The sequence below is a fragment of the Thunnus thynnus genome, chromosome 13 (assembly GCF_963924715.1).
Source record: "Thunnus thynnus chromosome 13, fThuThy2.1, whole genome shotgun sequence".
Classification (NCBI taxonomy): Eukaryota; Metazoa; Chordata; class Actinopteri; order Scombriformes; family Scombridae; genus Thunnus; species Thunnus thynnus.
The window spans coordinates 15,339,383-15,359,865 of NC_089529.1; the positions used below are offsets into that span (position 1 = coordinate 15,339,383).

At 40.4% G+C, this 20,483-nt stretch overlaps 2 protein-coding genes across 4 annotated transcripts in view; both read right to left on the minus strand.

The window, feature by feature from the left end:
* Positions 1 to 40: 40 nt before the first annotated feature.
* Positions 41 to 3,521, minus strand: rfxap (regulatory factor X-associated protein). The gene is made up of 3 exons (XM_067608237.1): positions 2,505 to 3,521; positions 2,167 to 2,277; positions 41 to 1,370 (listed from the first exon to the last, which is right to left on the minus strand). The coding sequence occupies exons 1-3, from the start codon at positions 2,931 to 2,933 to the stop codon at positions 1,266 to 1,268; spliced, it is 645 nt and encodes a 214-aa protein (XP_067464338.1). The 5' UTR covers positions 2,934 to 3,521; the 3' UTR covers positions 41 to 1,265.
* Positions 3,522 to 10,380: 6,859 nt separating this feature from the next.
* LOC137195682 (serine/threonine-protein kinase DCLK1-like) overlaps positions 10,381 to 20,483 on the minus strand; it is a 47,891-nt gene continuing 37,788 nt past the window's right edge. For 2 of the 3 annotated variants that reach the window (XM_067608238.1, XM_067608239.1), the window contains 11 exons: positions 19,493 to 19,574; positions 18,406 to 18,578; positions 18,172 to 18,291; positions 16,743 to 16,889; positions 15,364 to 15,497; positions 15,059 to 15,136; positions 14,838 to 14,934; positions 14,628 to 14,708; positions 14,393 to 14,506; positions 14,059 to 14,132; positions 12,622 to 12,825 (listed from right to left, as the gene is read on the minus strand). In XM_067608238.1, coding sequence (XP_067464339.1) covers positions 12,768 to 12,825; positions 14,059 to 14,132; positions 14,393 to 14,506; positions 14,628 to 14,708; positions 14,838 to 14,934; positions 15,059 to 15,136; positions 15,364 to 15,497; positions 16,743 to 16,889; positions 18,172 to 18,291; positions 18,406 to 18,578; positions 19,493 to 19,574 — 1,158 coding nt within the window. In that variant the 3' untranslated portion in view covers positions 12,622 to 12,767. Of the gene's footprint in view, positions 12,826 to 14,058; positions 14,133 to 14,392; positions 14,507 to 14,627; positions 14,709 to 14,837; positions 14,935 to 15,058; positions 15,137 to 15,363; positions 15,498 to 16,742; positions 16,890 to 18,171; positions 18,292 to 18,405; positions 18,579 to 19,492; positions 19,575 to 20,483 lie in introns of all 3 variants that reach the window. The other variant, XM_067608241.1, reaches the window with a different exon arrangement.

Here is a 20,483-nt window from a genome sequence, read left to right on the forward strand (position 1 = left end):
GAACAAAGTTCACATTGCACTCAGAAAACCGTCTTAGAAATTTCTCAATGTTAGCATCATAATTTTAATCTCATATTCACAACAGAGGATATACACAATGACATACAGCACACGACCTCTCTCTGCTTGTCACACTTTACCAACATGTGGTGCATCACTTCCACTTTTCTACACAAAGCTAAGAGAGCTAGCATAAACACTGGTCATTCCACCGAAACTTTGTTTCTTTTTGTATACAGTTAAAATGTACTGTTTGTGCAAGTTTCAGATTAATGGGTGTATAAAATTTTGTGTTAAAAACAAGTCCTGAAAGCCCCATTTGGCTGAAAAGACGCTACAGACATGCATTACAGGATTGATTGTCACACATAAAACAACACTTCATGTTAAAAAGAAAACATTAAAAGCACAAACTGTAACTAAAATGTAAGGAACAATAAGTAAAAGTGAAAAGAAATGCTGGCTTGGATTTAGGAAATTATTTCATAAACAGCACCAAACAATGTTTCATTATTACATGGTCAGTCTTAAAGAAATGCACTTTTTTTCCCCCAGCCTTTTTCCATTTCCAGTGTAAACACATCAAGTTGTGCTGGGTCACGCCTGAGAGTCAAAGTGCACATGACCCGCCTCCAAGTGGGTTGCGGTGACATCAGATGGGCTTTGTCATCATTGAGGGATAAATTGGCTACCTTCTGGTTTAGCCCTCCGCTAACTTGAATGAGATAAAATGATTCAATGGTGTGGCTCTTCTAGACTTTCCAAATGTTATCGGACCGAATGGTTTATATTCTTAAGTGAAATGAGTCATTTTATGGAGGTTTTGATGCTCCTTTGACCACTAGTCACAGCCTGACGCACTTCTTGGGGGCTTTAATAAACAACTCTAAAGAGGGCGCTGCTTTTAATGGTCATCAACTCAAGACAAGCACATCATCAGTTAAAGACAAACTTCAAGCTAGTAGCACTGTTGCAATGGAGACGCAAATCCCTGCTGCACTGGACTGACACACTATGTCAAACCAAGTAAAGCCAAGCCAGCACATGTGTATGGAAATCCCCTATTTGTAAGGGATTCAGATCTGCTCGCCCAGTTTCTAACGTCCCTTTATTCCTTTAATATTCTTTCTTCAGCATGGTTGTCTAGCAGAGGAAGCATATGTTTACAGTGTAAGGTAACAATCAATTTATGCATCAAGTGTCAGTGTCTCTTCAGTGCTCTCTGTACATCTGAAATACTACGGCAAAGCACTGGCCGGCCTGCGTCAGCAACCCTGGAACTGCTGCTGTGATTGGCTGCGACTCTGTGTGGCCAAGAGCTGCTGCTGCTGCTGAAGGAAGCTGATCACCTCTGGACTCCTGAGCAATGACTGGGGGACACACAGATACACATTCAAATTTATGAGGGAACACAACCACAGATATTTATGTAGATCCAATGCCTAGTTGTCTATTTCTGCTGTTGTGAGGTACATAACGCCTTGTGCTAAAATTTCTCTATACACTAAAGGCTACTGTCTCCCACTTTGGATGGAAGGACACAAGAAACACATTGGCAGTCGAACCTTAAATGCTTAACAGGTGCAGTACAATAATTCAGCTGTGCTCAACAGCACAGGGTTACTGTTGAGCGAGGCAACGTTAAATGTTCCCAGTGGTACTAGAAACACTAACATACAGATGGGTGACAATTTTAAGGGTCCGCTCGTGGCATGGTTGAGTCCACTTTTCCCCTTAGAAGTCAAGGTCAAGGGCACTACAATCAGCACAAAGTTATTCTGATCGCCTTTGTCCTACGATGAAAGATTTCTATACTGTTGGGAGCGGCCTCTTCTGGGATGACAATGTCCCCATTCATAGGGCTTGAGGGGTCACTGCATGGTTTGATGAGTATGAAAAGTATGTTAATCATATGCTATGGCCTTTAGAGTCACCAGATCTCAACCAAATTGAATGCTTATAGGAGATTTTGGAAGAATTGTGTTCATCCCCCCAGTAGCATCAGAGACTTGGGGAATTTATACCAAAAAGCACTGAAACTGTTCTGGAGGGTTGTGATGGACCAACACCTTTACTAAGTGACTACTTATTTTGTTTTTTCCTTTAGTTTTTCACCCATCTGTGTCATGACGCCATCATCAGTCAATCTCATTGGCAGTGACTTACCAGTCTCTTCTGGTTGAGGACCTGCTCTATCAGGGAGGGTCTGGCTGGCCGGTCTCCCATGGCACCCAGACGTTGTTTGTTCACAGACACAGGCCTTTCCTCTGAGTTCTCCTAATTAGCACAAAGAAGGACACAAACAAAGCAATTAACTGTGGGAGTTTTGTTGTGTTTGTTGTGGTTCCATAAAGTCTGGAAAAAAACAGAACAATTCAGCCCAGCTAGTGTAAACATAAGCACAGTAAGCTGAGGTTACATCTCTCAAATACCTTTTTTTTGGAGGGGATGTAATAAATATGTACCTATATATGGGTTTAACTATGGCCGCAACCTATTCTTACATCAAGTTTGCCGCTGGACATGGCCTGATCACTCTTCTTCTTCTTGTACTTGTCTTTGTACATCTTGTTGCGGTGTTTTTTGCACATCCACGGTTTCCTCTGCTTGGCCACCTGCGTTGTGGTCTCCGTGCATCCCTCGTAGGTGCACTGTTTGGGAGCGTTGTCGCCCTCCGACGTCTCCTCGTCGTTGAGCTCCTCCGGGCTGGCGGCGCTGTCTCTGGGATCCGAAGTGTCCAGAACGTCGCTCTCCTCGTCCGGGTCGTCCATGTCGTAGGAGGAGACGTTGTTGTCGGGTTCGTGCGGGGTTATCACATTTCTGCTGTCGACTACTCCGCCCTTACTCACATAGTACCTCTGTCCGTCTTTGGTGAGCAGGAGAGTTGAGTCTTTGTCTTTGTTTGCTGGTACCGAGTTGTCATCTTCGCTCATGATTGCGGCGTGTAACGTTAGCAGGAGCAAGCTAGCTAACTAAGATCCCCTTTCAGTCCGCTTGGTTAGCTAATGCAGCTATTTGCCGGCATTTCCCCGCCCAGTTTCCTATATTAGCAGGCGTTTGGCTAATTTGTGAAGGCGATATGTCATAAAAACACCATGATTTGAGAAGGAAATATTATTTCTAGCTGGTTATCGTGCCAGATACAACCTGTCAAAGACCTCGCTGCATTTCGATAACAATAATTGTCTTCTTCTTCTTTTGTTTTTTAAGAGCGGTTGGCAAACAGCTTTTCGGTGTATCACTGCCTCCTCCTGGACAATTACTATCTATTACATTAAATTCTCCTACTAGGTCCTACTGTGTTTTCTAAAAATCTGAAAATAGCTCTGTACCCTACATCACCTGAGCTCTTATCTAATACCAAGTGTCATGTGATTCCTTTTGAAGTGTAATTTAAAGTGTATTTCGCTCTTGCTGATATCTAGGACAGTATAAAAATACATGCTGCACTGTTTCCTGTAGTCCACAATGTTCATATCTACCTATCTATCTATCCTATTTATCTATGCTTATTTGTTATGTTTAATGTACTGTTCAGACCGGTGTGACCAAACCTCATCCTTGATATAACGTCCTTGTCGCAATCTGCTCTTCAGTCCCTCTCTGCAGCCACACGCTTTCATCCCCAGCCCTCTGCAGGGCTGCTCACTTCTCCTAGGCCATGTGCTTTCCTCCAATTCCCCAGACCTGCCGTCCTCAAGCTGTCCACCAGATGCCCTCAGACTTCCCTCTTCTCCCCCATCTACACACCTGTTCCCACTTCTCATCAGTCTTGCACCTACCTGGCCTACTCCGCCAACTCATTCCCTCATCAGACACTCACAACTTATACTGGATCGATCCTTTGTTCCCCTGTCAGATCGTTGTAGTTGTCATATTGCTTTTGAGTGTCTGTTTTCTGAATCCTGAACCTGTGTCATATCTGCACCTGCTTGCCTGCCTGTCTGGACTTTTCCCTGTTTCATCCCTGCTCTGTGGACTTTATGAAACTACTGTTTGGACTTCCCACCCATGCCTGTGAGCTTTTTAATCTTCTCTTTTGCCAATAAACTCACTGAACCATTCCTGCCTGCCCCTATTGTCTGCACCTGGGTCCACCTGCCTGCACTCCACCGTGACAGTCCTCCTCCTTTCTATTTCTATTGCTTCTTCTCATTTCTCCTACTCTTCCTTGAATGCTGTAGTAGTACTGGCCCTTATTTCTTCTATCCCACTCTTCCTGCCATTTCTTTTTCATTTCAGTTTTGATTATTCTTTTAACCTCAGCCTTGCTATAATTTACAACCATACCTATTTCTCCTTTTCTTCCCCTTTGCATATTTATCTGCCAGCTCATTTCCATCTACACCAATATGTGCAGGAATCCACATGAGTTTAATTTCTATTCCTTAATTCTGAATATTGTTTGAGCTATGTCAAGGACTATATCATGCCTTGTATCAGATTGCATGTATTTAATACTTGTTAGTGCACTACTGGAATCAGAACCCATCAAAACTGATCGGTTTGACTCCTTGTATATACTGCTAAGTCATCACTAACCCTTCTACTTGATATTGCATTTAATTCTTTAATGATAAATGCTATCCCTACTCTATTGTCCATTGCATTTTAGATGCAACTATATATACTTTAACATATTCTGAATAATTTCCTTTGACGTATTTCCGGACTTCATTTTTGCCTGTATTTTTTTCCTTTTTCCTTCTTTAACAGGTTTAAATCGGCCCTTGCTGCTTCTAGGGTCCATGGTGGGACAATAGAGAATGGCACAGTGGGGCTTAACATTTTATGAGCTATTCTTATCTCATTGACCTTAACTACCTGGAGAAGTTTATATCGCCCCACAGCACAGTCTCAAAACTCGATACTGGATTGTGTCCAACTTTTTTTCAATAATGTCTTTGATGCTGATTCATAGAATTATACATCCATAATCAGAAATTGACCTGATTAAACCAATATACACATAGGAGACCTTTTGCTCCCCACTCTCTGCTGCTCAAACATCTAATTATATTCAGTATCTTTTTACATTTTCCTACTATATTTTTCCAAGATGTGTTTTTCAAATGAGCTTCTTGTCAAACCAAATCCCCAAGTACTTAAAACAATCTACTCCTTCTAAGTTTTCTCCATATAGTTTAGGATTGATTCAATTATCAATTTTCTTTTTCATAAAAAAAAAAACTACTTTCCCATCATCTGAAAATGAGACCCCAACAGATCTATCTACATTACTAAACATTTCATTTATCTTAATTGAAAGCAATATTGGACTTATTATGCTACCTTGAGGGGATCCATTTTCAACTAAATAATTCCCACTAAAATCTTCCCCTATTCTTACTGAGATCATCCTATCAGTTAAAAACTTTTAATCCATCTTTACATTTTTTCTCTTATTTCCAATTGATGCAACTTGACTATTAATCCCTCTTTCCACATCATGTCATATGACATAAAAAAAACAGCCACTACATTCTTTGTTAACGAGCTTTCCTAATTTCGTGTTCTAAACACAGAGCAAGATCTATAGTGCTTCTTCCTTTCCTAAATCCACTTTGGTAACATTTTATTTCTCCTTCAATTTCTAAACAATAAACTAACCTTTCATTAGTCATTTTTGGCCTACATGAGATGATAGAGCTATCCAAAACTTTCTGCCAAGCTTGGATCTTTACCTGGTTTACATATAGTGGAAATAATCTATAATTATCCCTGAGTGGGGAAGGATCCCACTTCCCATATCTTATTATACAACTTTAATAATACTTCTTTACTCCTATCACTAAGATTATTTAACATAAAATGGCTTCTTTGATCTTTCCCTTGAGTTGTCTTTCCATATTTCTTTAACATATTATTCAATTCTGTCATTGAAAACATATTAATTGTATTTCCATATTGCTTTTCATCCTGCAGTGCTTCTATGTTTTCTCTATTGTTCCTTCCCTCCCTCCTTTTTTCCTCATTATTCAAATTTTCTATACTATGTACTTTAACAAAAGTCTGTGCCACTAATTCTGCTTTGTTCTTATCATCTATTATCATATGTCCACCATCTTTCATTATAGGATATCCATATTCTTTCCTATTACCAGACATTCTTTTAATCATACCCCAAACTCTTTCTAATGGTGCATTTCTACCTAATGAATCACAATATTTCCTCCATTACTCTCTTTTAGCCCTCTTAATTATATTCCCCACTGCTGCCTGCTTTCTCTTTAAAATTAATCAAAATGTTTTGGGGTTTTTTTTTTCAAAAACTTTGAAAGCCTTATTTCAATTTGTATTGCTTTAGTGTATTCTTGTGTCCACCATGGAACTAACTTTGACTTTGATCAACTCTTTCTGTGCTCCTAATATAATTCTACTGATTTCAGAATTCAAGTCATGAACTGACTAATTCATATTTACAACTTTCAATTTTCCCCTCACTTAATATTTTAAATTTGCTCCAATTTGCTTCCTGAATTTCCATCTCCCTTCTCTTTTATCCTGTTCTACATCACTTTCCATTCCTATATTAACAGATATTGGATTGTGATGACTACCTGCAGTGTTTCCTTTCAATACCTTCCAACCACTTATTCCAGCCAAAGATTGTGATACCAATATGAGATCAACTGCTGATTCTCTACCCCTCACCAAATTCACCCTGGTACCTGAACCATCATTTAAACGCACCAACTCCTTTTCATACATTATATCTTCTATAGTTTCTCCATTTGAATCTTCTTGGTCCCGCCATGTGTGCAGTGACGTCTCCACACCAGATTACTTTCCCTCTACAATGTTCCGAAATTGATTCTAATTTTTCTTTCTCTAATTGTTTGCATGGGTTATAGAAATTTATTATTTTCTTTGGTCCATATGTCGATAACTATTCATTCTAACTCTTGTACTGTTAGTTGTCTATATTTTACTCCTTGTCTGATAAATATTACACACCGTCCGCCATTTCCACTGGTTCTATCTTTGCGTACGCTAGAATATCCTTGAATAATAAAATCTAGAGCTGGTTTGAGGTTTCCTGTATGTATATAACATCTGGTTTTGTATTCAGTGTATTGATATATCCTTTAAACTCCTGTTCATTTGCAATCAGACTTCTAGCATTGCACTGAAGTATAAACATTATGGGATAATTTGAGGACTTCCCTCTGAGGTTCCTTCTCCTTGATTAAGATCTGCATGTATTTTTTTCTCAAGACAAGCCTTTCATGTTGTGACTGAAATGTTGACTTCTCACATATTTGACTTTATGTATGTAATATGTATTAATGTTTTAACATTAATATGTTTTAATGTAGATTTGTGAAACCACAGCAAGATTGCAGAAGTGAATTGTGTTCTGACCTTTTACTTTGCAGTATGAGTTTCATGTGATCAGCGCCTATGAGTCTGAGACAATGAACCTATGGATTAATTCTGCTTTCTGATAATCATGCTTTAACAGATGCATTCTTATATTCTACAATGTGTAAGTTGTTTTGAGAGTTTCCTATAGGAGATTCATTGTATAGGAGCCTCATATGTTTGTCATATGGTGAGGTTGCTTTAATAATGAGTATAGAGAAAACTCCGGCATACAGTAGGTAAACTGAAGCATGAGACTTGGGGCCCCTGGAGGAGTCCCCTGTCCAATGTGTCTTATGGCATCATGTGATATTCTCCTGATAGCTTTAACACAACGTCTGTTGTGCTATTCTTAACTGCTATTCTAGGATGTGAGTATGAAGCTATAAAACGGAGGTGCTCAGCTCTGTTCTTGGTCCATTAGCTCACAGTGGCTGGTGGTCCCACTTTGTGCACAAGGTGAGAATTAAAACTCTGAAAGAAGTATCTCTGTTTTATAATCCATACTTATTACAGAAATTTCCACAACAATGTTCAAGAACTTTGTTCCTGCCTTCACTATAATTTTGATTTTTTTCTGTTTTGGTATTTGCTTTCTCTGAGCAGTTGATAATAGGCTAGAAACAGGACTCATCAGTCCATTGTGATTCCTGTTTGGTAGTTATGTGACAGTCCTAACCCTGAGCTTGCTTCCTTACTTTGGATCATACTTCAATTTCTTTTTCCATTATCCACAATCTTCTGCCTGTTTTCTCACTGTGCATCCTCCTAGGCTGATGTGTGATTTCCCCCACAGTTGCAACATTTTACTGTACTATTACTCCAACATGCTCCATTTGCTTGTTCTCTTCCACATCTTCCACATATCTGCTTTCCCTTGCACACACTAGCAGTGTGGCCATATCTCTAACATTTAAAGCATCTGAGAGGAGGAGGAACATATGCTCTTACATTAAAGCTCATATATCTAACCATCACCTTTCCAGGAAGAACTTCATCTTTGAATTCCAGAAATACTGATGGACTGTCACCTTTTTCACCATTCCTGAATGCCTGCAGCTGTCTAATTCCTGTTATTGTTCCTCCTTTAAGCATTTCCACTTCCACGTTTTCTCCCAGGGAAAATCTCAATATCATTCCCCTAACTCCGTTTCTCTCACCAATTGTTGTTCTTTCTGCTATTTCTTTTTTACATACTGTTTGAAGTTTAAGCACATTATTTCTCTGTTCAGCATTTTTGCACTTCACCAACAAACTGCCATCTCTTAAAGGACCAGTGTGTAGGATTTAGTGACATCTAGCGGTGAGGTTGCAGATTGCAACCAACTGAATACCCCACCCCTCCCCCTCCCCTTCCAAGTGTGTAGGGGAACCTACAGTGGCCACGAAACTTGCGAAAAATGCAAAAGGCCCTCTCTAGAGCCAGTGTTTGGTTTGTCCATTCTGGGCTACTGTAGAAACATGGCGGTGCAATATGGCGGCCTCCATGGAAGAGGAACCGCTTCCTATGTAGATATAAAGGGCTCATCCTAAGGTAATGAAAACACAACTATTCTCTTTTTCAGGTGATTATACACTAATTAAAACATACATAAGAATATTATATTCCACTCTGCTAGATGCCGCTAAATTCTACAGATTGCACCTTTAACACCTTATGGGTTCAATATCTCCAAGTGCTTTCCTCAATCCATTTGTTAAGGCATGGACTTACAGGCAATATTTCATGTACTGCTTTAAATTTAAGAATGATCTTAAACTCTTCATCATCTTAGACTGCCCGTTTGCCTGACATCACCAGGTTATTGTTCTTTTCCTTCCTTCCTGCTCCTTTCCTATCACTCGCAATTCTTGTTCATTGAAGATCCATATCTTCATCCTCAGATATCCCACCACTACTCCTTGCTATTCTGCTCCAGTCACAATCCAGATTATGCCAAAACCACCAATTCAAAAATGAAGCTCAATAAACACCAACAAGGATTGTCTTTTCATTATTATTCACCATTATATTGATGAATCTGAATTACTAACTTTGGACCCAAACGATCAATTATCAGCTAAGTGACCTATCTGCTGTTGTTCAGTAGTTATTCAGCCAACAGGCACAGGGCGTGCATGTTCTTTAGGCTGCCAGGCACTGGAAAGACAATACTCTTCAAAAATATTTGAGACGTACAGCATCTCAGAAAGTTGAAAGTTATGCAACATCTTAGAAAGTTGGACAGCTTTTCTACAGGCAGATATATTTTACAGTTACCAAAGTGTTCAGACCTAAGATATCTCCCGTTCCTGCAGGTAAGAATAGAAATAAACTGTCAAGGTCTGGGAATATGGCTGGTAAAATCACAAGGAAAGCACAGAGGCAGCTGTCTGAGATGCTGCATTTGCTCTGTAACAGGCAGAAACCTGTGAAGCACACTGTGAAGAGTTTTATATTCTTTTTTCATTGAACTTGCAAGCTCCCATCTGGAAGACCTTATGGGATATAGGGGGAGAAACATTGTTATTACTATTGTTGATGCCACATGTGACTTCCCAGTTTCTTCAGATATTACCTGTCCATCTTTTATAACTGATGTACTTGAAGCTGAACTGTACATTGTGCTGTTCAGATTTTATTTATTTATTTTTATGTAACTGTAAAGCCAAAAAGTAAATTTGCTTGAATAAATTGGCCTGATAAAGTCCCTCTATTCTATCATCCCACCTTTGCACCTGCCATGTCAAGTACACAAAATACACATCTCTGACCACAACTGTTGTGGGATTCATAACAACATATCGAGTACTCTTCTAATCAAGTGTCACTCCAGCAGATAACAGTTAATAATAGCAAACAAAGCCTCATGTTTCACTGCATTTTTGGTAATCCAGTAATTCTGCGACTGGACTGCAAAGTCACTGAACTCTACAGGCTGAAGTATCAAAATCTAACAGCGCACCTTCTGAAATAGGAATGGGAACACAACATAGAAATCACACTTAAGCTCTATGAAAGACACAGACAATTAGTTTTTGAAACATATTTTAATTATTACTATTAGTATTGATAGACCATTGTTGAACAGAGGTACAGGTATTGGTATTGCAACAGATTGTAATATTGTGGTGCAGCTGTGAGAGCACTTTGGTAAACCACATGTGCCCATGTGCTGTAGTGTGTGGATTTCAGCAGCACGGCTAATTCATATTGATCAGGTCAATATGGCGGCACATTACTGTATGTGTGTGATAATGAGAATATGCTAAATACAGAAACTTACAGACACGTGTGACGACTGCAGGGAGATCATCTGCCAAAACTTGAAATTACTCTGCATTTCTGTCACTCCTCTGGCTTCTCCTCTGTTTTTTTTTATCTTACATCAGTTACTGGAAACTGGTTGCTTTTGCAAAGGAAGTGACATCATTCCCAGTTTTCTAGCAAGAAGCAAAGGTGGCGTCTTCCTCTCTTCTGTCTGTGTAGATGCATCTCATTCATCCAGGTGCTTCAACAGCAGGTTGAAATAGTGACAGGTGAAACGTCTTCAACAGAACTGTATTGTTTCATTTCGACCTGATGATCTCCTCTAGGTTATTATTTTTCTTTGCTGACTGATACACATGTAGGACTGATTGTTTTTTTTTAAGTTCTCATAGACTTACTACTAGTAAAGAAATATACTGTATTGTGAACTATCAAAATAAATAAAATTATGTTATTTACATAACATATAAACAATACTTCATCACTAAACTGTTTTTATAAGAATAGGCTACTGTATGTCTGTCATGCTTTCATCTGAGAAAATGAAGCTATGAATGAGGTTTCAGATAGACTTGTACAGAGCTGAAATAAATCCTCCTCCACTGTACTGCTGCTGGTTCTCCGATATCCATACTGTCTTCCTCTCAGACCTGTTTGACTGCACCTTAACTGCAGTACTTTGTGCAAATAGGCCACTCATAAGCTGTTAAATGTATACATTTACCATCTAAAATATTTCCCCAAACCCATACAAGTGGTACACCTGGGCTGCAACAATTATATATTTCTTTACTGCTGGAATATGTAGGTGAACTATGCCTTTAAAGTTGGAAAAAAAAATGTAAACAAGGCTCCATGTGTGTACATGAGCATCACAAAATATCAAGAATGGTTGTGAAATGTTGAGGAAAAAATGAGTTGAGTTTGCTACACAAGCACCTGAATGCTGCAGAATTTTGTGTTTCAAGATCGAATGAAGCGGTTAACAAAATTACAAGGAGCAATCAAATGCACCATTATTGTCTAAATAGCAGTCTGTGTAAAGTGTAAACTGTAATACTGCAATCCAACATTACAGCAAGGCAATGCCCAAACTGTGTGGAGCACAGAATTATAGCACAAGTGCTTTCTTTGATCGATTTCTGTCAATTTTCTTTCCCCTTTTCAATGAACACACATTTTGTAAGAAAAAACTTTTCCTCTACATACTGTAGCTCTCATTTCCCCACTATTCATCGAGTCCACGGTAGCCTACTGCAAAGTTTCTGAGCTCTACTTCTACACACTTTTCCATTATTCTCATTACACCAAGCTCTTAGGACAAGTCAAACAAAAACATACCCTTTATGAAAAAGGGAAATACATATAAAAAATGCAGTGAATAAAGAATGAATAAATAAGGTTCAATAAAACATGAACATTGGTCCATATTCTCATATTGCCTTGTAGAGCTGTTCCACCATAAGGAAGTTTCCATGTCGAGCCCAGATCATCACTGAAGGGTGAACAACACTGTCGCCCCTTTTTTGCTCCTTGAGGTCTGCAACATGTGCTCAGATGAGAGAACGTTAAAAATAAACAAAAGTCTTTCACCTCATTCTGCCTTTTCCCTCTGCCTTGTGATCCCTGTTTCTTGTTGCCTCTGAAGTCTTTCTCCCAATCTCTCTACCCTCTTTGTCCTCTATCCACCCTTTGATCGATCTCTCCTCCTGGTTTGGAAAGATGGATTCAGGAGAGCAGAAAGTTCTCTCTGATTCAACTTTTTTGTTTTTCCCTTTACAGTTTTCCCCTGTAGACCCTAGACAGGAGAGTGTGGGGAAGCGTACGTCTCCTCCTCCTCCTCCTCCATATTGAGGGAGGAGCTGGATGAGGATTTTTTCCCTCCTCACTTCCTCCTCCCCCTCCTCCCCTCCGCCTCCTTTCTAGAAGGGCGAGCTGGGGGAGCAGACGGTACTGGCTGAGCTGATGGAGATGTCATCAGAGTCAGATGGGAGGCTGGGGTTTGGGGAAGGGTCAGAGCAAGTGTCAGGGGTCAGAGAGGGAGGGGCCACGGGCAGGCTGGGGAGGCAACTGGGAGGCTCCGCCCAAAGTCTTTTTGTTGTTGATGATGTTAGCGTTGTCACTGTCTGCATCATCTGCAAAGGCAGCGGCTTCACATCCGGGTGGCGTCCTCGTCTGAGAACCTGCCCCTCCTTATCAAGAGGGGTGGCCTGAATGTGGGAGCAAGAGAACAACATTATTAAATCCTTTGATGCAGATATCCAGCAGCACAGCGGATCTAATCTAGCATGAAGGACCAGGAGAGCCCTGCACACATTTACTAAGTGATTCATTGATATTTAATTGGACAGTCAGAAGACGGATTAACAAACGGAAAAATGTAAATGAAGCAATTCAACATCAACGTTTTTAAATAATTTTTATATTTACATTTTTCATTCTGATCATAAATCTATTTTATTGTTTCTACCTCCACACTTCTATTTTTTTATGGGAAAAATTTGAGTCATTTTGTTTGTTTGTTTGTTTCACCAAATGTTGGTATTCATTAATGTATTATTAATTATATTAAGTGCTTTATTTTATTATTCCTAGATAGATAGATCTATTTATGACCTTTAAATGCTAGATTAATGCATTCAATTGTTGTGTTTATTCATGCATTATTTATTTGTTTGTTATTAATTTAATCAAGTCTCTTGTTAATCAATTCCTCTTGTCTGTGTCCAATTACTTTGAATATCAACCGATAAAAGGCTTTAACCTTTAAAACCATGAACCTCTTGGTCCTCCATGAATCATAATGGATCATAATCCATAATGGATAAAGTCACACAACAGGAGCTGAATAGCAAGCCGTGGTGTTAGTAGAGGCAGCCAGGTGGGGAGCATCACATCAGGCAAAAAAATAAATAAATAAATAAAAATCACTGAAAATCAATGCAACAAACACAGGAAGAGGGTTATTTCTTTGGGAAGGCAGCATTCACAAAGAAATTGTGTGAAAAAAACTGTTACTTTGTGAAAATCTCCATTTTTTTGCTTAGTTTTCAAAGAAATGGCTTTTATAGAAAATGGAGAAACATTTACAGGGTAATTTTCAGGGTAACTTGCACTTCCTTATTCATACGCTCCAAAATCCAGGAGACAGTGATATACAGCGACACAACGTAGAGGACAAGGCTTTAGACAGACGACAAGAGATGCATGTGCTGTATGAAATCTGTGCTCACAGCGAGCGAGGGATGAAAGGAAAGAAGCAAAAAGCCAAAGAACAAAGACCACAGAGCAGGGACAACATAAAGCTGTCAAAGCCGCACAGCAGCAGCCAGTCAGCAGGGCGGTGCGAAGAGACGGGAGGAGGGGAGACATCAATGTCAGAGACACTATTTTGGATTGTTTTGATTTCTTGCGGGTTTGTGTCTCTATGGAAACCTGCGTACCTTATCCAGTACATGGCCGGGTGCTGGTAGAAATCCAACGACCCAGATCTCTGCATAGAAAAGCTGTCATCCAACTGAGCACAAAGAGAAACCAGCAAAATCAATCTAAACACCAGTTCAATTGAATAAAGAAATACCAAAAGACACAAACTTAATTGAAAAAGTTGTATCTGTCTGTCTGTCAGAGGCGGAGAACTGAAAAGAAAGTTGCAGAAAACTATCGTAGACTTCTGTATAAACCAGTTAAACGAAAAGCTACAGCTTCAAATGAATCAATCAATCCCTCAGACCAGTTGGTTTATGGGTACTGTAGTTTATAAAGGTAGTGACTTACAGAAATGACTGACACTCCTGCAGTGGTGTCGTTGACCTTCGGACTGGTGTTGAAGTGCTTCTTTATCTTCCCTGCTACTGACAACTGGTGATCATTTTCACATAGACCCTCATCCTGTATTGTGCATGGAAGAGGAGTGGAGGAGAGGAGGGTTAAAAATAGACATTTTCATGGGAAAATATTTCAACTGGAAACATACAGGAAGCTCAATAAGCTTAATTAACACTGTACTTACAGTGACCCAAGGGTGCTCTAGCACCTGGAGGGCAGTGTATCTCTGATCCACCTCCACCTCCAGCATGGATCGGATAAGCTCCTGCAGCAGCAAGCAAACAATGTTGAGTTTTTATCCCCTCCGTATAAGGTGAACATAAAGAAATTCCCACCAACGTGTGACTGGATCCAGCTCACACTACAAACACAGCAAACAGATGCTGATATTCACCTTGGCTGTATCTGACACATTGTCCCAGTACGGTAGAGGAAATTCTAGTTGTCCCATTAGTATCTGATCAAAAAGCACTTCTTGATCGTCACTGCTCCTGCAAAACAAAACATTTCCACATGAATGTGTCCATATAAATAAGACACTGATGCATTATTATTGACAACCATTAGGGGGACTCAGACAAACAAAAGTGATAAGTGGGATTTCATGGAGCTTACCCTCGGAACGGTGGAAAACCACACAGCAGGATGTAGGTGATGACACCAGCTGCCCAGATGTCCACCTTAAGGCCATACCTGCACAAAGACAAAGAAATAAGATTAATTAAAGCAAAATATGGAGAAAAAGATGGTTATTGTAAACATACAGAGTTGTATAATTCCCTTTAAGACAAAATTCCTTTAAAAAATGCAAACGACTTTTCTTCTGTCATGATATTAAAGGAGTGATGTCTCGTCACATAAATGGCTGCTTTTCCTAATTCTTGTCTATGTAACCTAAAGTCAGCTACTGTTGCACTTACCCTGTTTCTGCGATGATTTCAGGTGCTACATATGTCGGGGTCCCGCAGACAGTGTAGAGGGGTCCGTCCACCACAGTTGCCAAACCAAAGTCTCCCAGCTTCAGGCTTTTGCTGCCGTCTGCATGCTCATACACCTATAGGCACATGAGAAAATACATACGGACACATACAACAAATGCTGTTGAGTGTTGGGTCTTAAAGAGCTGCAATGAGATGAGCATAATCAAGACTGTGTGTAGTATAAACAACTCCCCTGTCTGCAGCTGAATAAACAATGGTTGTAAATCTTGCCGCATTTGCGTGTGTGTAATGCAAAGTCTCCCATAAGGTGTGTGTGTGTGTGTGTGTAAATAATCTAAAGCCTCTATGTGTAGAATTGTATGTGATTATAGTATCTTTCAAATTATTCTGGTGGCATAAATTTTGTTGGGGAAGATTGATGCAGATTGATGCAGTTGGAAATTTTCAAATCCTACACATAGAGACTTTAATCTAATCCACACTTCAAGAGATTAACATTCACCAGTCTCACTGGTATGTGTATGCAACAGGCGGTGGGAAAAAATATTACGTAGCACTTTATAATATAACTTCAAAAAAATGATCTTAAAAATGACCATAAAGTTGCACAAATTCCTTTCTGACAATACTTCATGGAGGTCGTATTTATTGTTCAGCTATTGTATTTGCTTCCATACATAGTTCAGTAAAGATGCTCTTGTTATTTTGTCCACCTACTACGTGTATTCATGCTAAATCTCCACATCGGGACATTTGACATTAAAGAAAGAGCACATCTTTGTGAAGATAACTGACAAAGCAGCAGCACTTAGAAGTGTAAGCATCACTCTTTTGGCAGCCCACTCAACCTATTTAGCACTGCTTATTTAACTGAAACAGGTGGAAAGCAAAGACGTGGAGACGGAGTAGCAGAAACACGGAAAAAAAGAAGCTGGGAACCCATCTTAGGTCAGCAGGGGTGAATGTGGAACGAGAGGCCACTCAACAATGTCTGGAGTGGTATATTTGTAAGTCTTGCCCCGACTATGGCTTGTACGGGGTTACTCAGGGTGGTAGAAAGGGCAAAGGAGGGGATTAAGAACAGCAGTTGGAGGAAGAGGACGAGGGGACAACTAGGAGGTCGACAGAAGGGAGAAAGAGGGAGAGAAAGCACGAACGAGGGAAGCTAGAGAAGGAGTGTGCAGGAGAAGTGAGGGCAGCAAGGATGAGTCATCTCTCTCTGTGAGAGTGATATTAGTTCACTGTTCATTCAGAAAGGAGGGAGGAAAAACGAGAGGAAGAGGGAGTCTACACTGCGGCAAGTTATATGACCATGTATACAGATGCATGCAGTAAAGACCCACTTTGTGTGAACTCACCAGCAGGTTTTCTGGTTTGATGTCTCTGTGCACAATGTTGAGGCTGTGGAGGTATTTGATGGCGTTGGCCAGATTGTAGAGCATGCCACTGGCGTCTCTCTCAGTGTATCTGTTGGCAGAGGTGATGGCGTCGAACAGATCTCCGCCCTGTGGACAAATCATGATGGATGGGTGGGTTGTCACAGGAGTTAGTTTGGCGTTTTCTCACACATAACCTGACAGATTCATTTCCACAGTTGCTCATCTTTTTTCAGCTGAGAATAGTTTTCAGCTAAAAAAAAAAAAAGTTGATTTAGTTGCGAGGGGTTTTCATCTATTCAGCAGCTGCGGGGGTATACTGTGTTCTCATTCCACATCTTGGTTGAAACATCTCCTCCCTCTGTCTTTAATATTTCCTTTTCATTTTAATTTTCCCTCCCTTTAATTCACCCTTTTCTCTTTTTCTCTCAGGCTTTTGTCTGTCTCGGTTTCTCGTATTTTTCATTCTGTCTGAATCTCACCCTCCTCTCACCTCTCTCTCTCTCGCTCTCTCTCTGTGTCTCTCTCTCCCTGAGTGGACTAAGTGGGACATATAGGGCTGAATCTCTCTCTCTCTCTCTCTCCCTCTCTCTCTCTGCATAGACTCAAACACACTGTCAGCCTCCAACCTGCACAGCAGCAGTTATTTAAATATGAGAGCTGTCAGACACCACAGCTCATTAACCAATGCAAACATTTCATTATGGGTCTCATTCTGTCATTTTGATACAGGAAAGGACCCTCCGCAAAATGCCTTTCCTTGACTGGAGCTTCGGGACCAAAAACAGCACCAGGCAAAACAACATACAACTATATGGACACCATACTTGTGACTATATTGTGTATCATACTGCCTCCCCTTCCAATGCATTCATCTGTCTATCCCTCTCTCAGTCCCTGTCATTCTTGAAGTGCCTCATTCATACACACAGCCTCCTCTCGATCCTCCTACTTTGGGCACGCTCACACGTACGTTTCTCCCACAGATTGCCTCTCATCTACATTCTGTAGTACTCTACGCCGCAACACGAACAGATGGATCACATTCCTGGCTCCTGAATTATGCACAAACATTTCTTGACTCAGAGAGCAAGAGAGAATGAAGAATGTGAACACACGAGCGCTCCAGGCCACAGACCGATTCTCTCCATCCTGCATTGTGTGACTGGTTGGAATTCATCATTTGCTTTACCGGTTGAATGGCGCTGCTCTGTGTCTGTCACAGTTTCTGCCTCCCTGCTCCTCTTTGGTGCTATCAAATTGGAGATAATGATGCCATCATACATAGAGAATATATCTATCTGTTATCTGAGTTTGGGAAAAATCTGTCAGCCTGTCCTTAAGCAGAGCAGATGACGCATAAACACATAAAATAAACCCATAATTACAGTATACAAACATGAACACACACCTTGACCAGCTCCATGACCAGATAGAGCTCATTGTAAGTGTCCACCTCCTCTATAAGCAGGACGATATTTGGATGTTTGACCCTGCGGAGGATGGCCACCTCGTTCTGGATCATGTGCTCCTGGAATAAGAATTGAATTAAATTTTTAAAGCCAACAGAAACAGAATAATTAAAGAAGAAGTAATGTTATTTTGAAGTTGGGTATCTTCTTGCGGTATTCTTTTCACTGTTTACCTTGCCTCTGCATTTGCCCTTGTTGATGATCTTCAGAGCGTACTCCCGTCCTGTGGAGTGCTCCACACACTCCCGGACGACTGCAAAGTTCCCGTCACCTAACATGCGTCCCACCTTGTAGCGGTCCGATATGTAGGACGGCACAGCTGGAACCTCATCGACTAGAACCTCGGCTGCAGGGAGGAAGCATGACGTTTAGAGCCACTGAGAGACTCAAGAAGTTTATGCTTGTTCAGTTCAGTTCCATGTATACAGACAGGTAAGTACAGAGCCTTGAAAAGGGCTATAGCACAGGCTGAACAACTACAGTATAACAAAAAGGTGAGATTTATAAAATAATTAACAAATAAAAAACTTCAATAAATACAGATACACAGATACTAAAACATCTAGATAATTAAAAACAGATTTAAATGTAGAACCATTATCATATATGAATCTTTTTTTAATTAAGTTTCAGTGCCAGTGAGGGCTCTTATTACATCCAATGGTTGACATTTTTGTCACACTAAGGCTCTGCAGAGTGCTCTATAAATGATGACAATACAGCTGGCAAATGGAAAAGTATATGTGAAACCAAGCGGTGAATCAAAATGCAAATAAATGTTCATTTTAATATTAATTCATTAATTGATTCATGACATTTGAGACTACCTGAGTAAATAAAATCAGTTGAAAATGTCAGATAATATTTCCCTGACTGATCTTAATAGAGATTTATAGGTATTTCTTTAGTTCAGATGAGTGGCTTTTTTCCTTCATGATGTCACCAACTCATAGTTTGCCAACCTTCATAAGATTTACCAGCACATCAAAGTTTGTCGTGTTACTAAGTTTTATAGAGTCAGAGGTGTGAAATAAGACGCCCGGGGTGGGGAAAGGTGTGAGAAAACGAGGTGCTGAGAACAGGATGTACAAATCAGAGGAACTAGACAGAGACAGTCGAGATAGCAGCGAGAGAGAGAGAGAAAAGAGATGCATCAAAGGTCATGAACATGATTCAGACATGCATGATATTTGCAAGTACATCGCCTTTGCTCACTGACGGATCGGAGGGGACGTTCTTGTAAACGTTAACTTTCCTCACCTTCAGTAACCAGTCCGTTGCTATCTTCCACTGAGCTGGAAACTTTGGCGGAAGACAGAGAGGTGGAAGAACCCTGGGACCCCTGCAGAGAGGGAGACAGGTACACAGAGAGCCAGATGTCAAGAGGGGAAAGGGTTATTTCAATCTGTAGTTTTACAGTATTACCTCAAATGCTTTGTAATCTGCTTCTCACTCAACATAATACAATGAAACAGCCCCATGAGCCACAAACCCAGCTGAAACAAATACACATGTCCAAAAATAGACAAAGGGACATTGTGCAATTCATCCTCAAAACATCCCTAAGTCTGTTTTTGTGTTTGGGTGCCTCTCTGTTGTATTGTGCTGGTACATCATGCTCACGAAAAGAGCCGCAGCAGATTTACTTAAGCCTGTGAGCTGAATATAGAGCGGTTACTTATTCACCAACCACCTGTGTGTGTGTGTGCTTCTGTGTGTGTGTCCACATTGGACAGACGCGTGCATCCCAATGAGCTCCTCTCCATTCACAGAGCTTGAAATAATTGCTGTTTCATTGCACCTTGCTTTCACTTCCCACTACTACCTTTAATAAAGCATGAAAACACAGGTTTTGGTGACACTAATAAAGGTGGATGAATACTGCCTTTCATCTGAATTGATAAGTAGGAGGTCATTAAGGGGGAAGAGAGCAGCTGAGATGCAGCGTCTGCATCTATCTAAAGACAAAAACTCATTACGCCCTCCACCTTGTAACCTCCTGTCTGGTTGTCATGGAAGCAACAAGGACGGTGGAGCGAGGATCTAGATGGGACTGTAAATGAGAATCTGCTGCTCTCGTTTTTTTCTGCGCTTTCCCTACTCCAATCTGTCTCTCGGTTCTCATCCAAGATTATTTGTCGGCTTCAAATACTTGATTTGGACTTTTGGATTATACTTCCTTTGTTCTTATTCTGGCTTTCCACTTTCCTAAATCGTCTCCTCTCTCCATTTCTCTGTCCCTCTCCTCCTC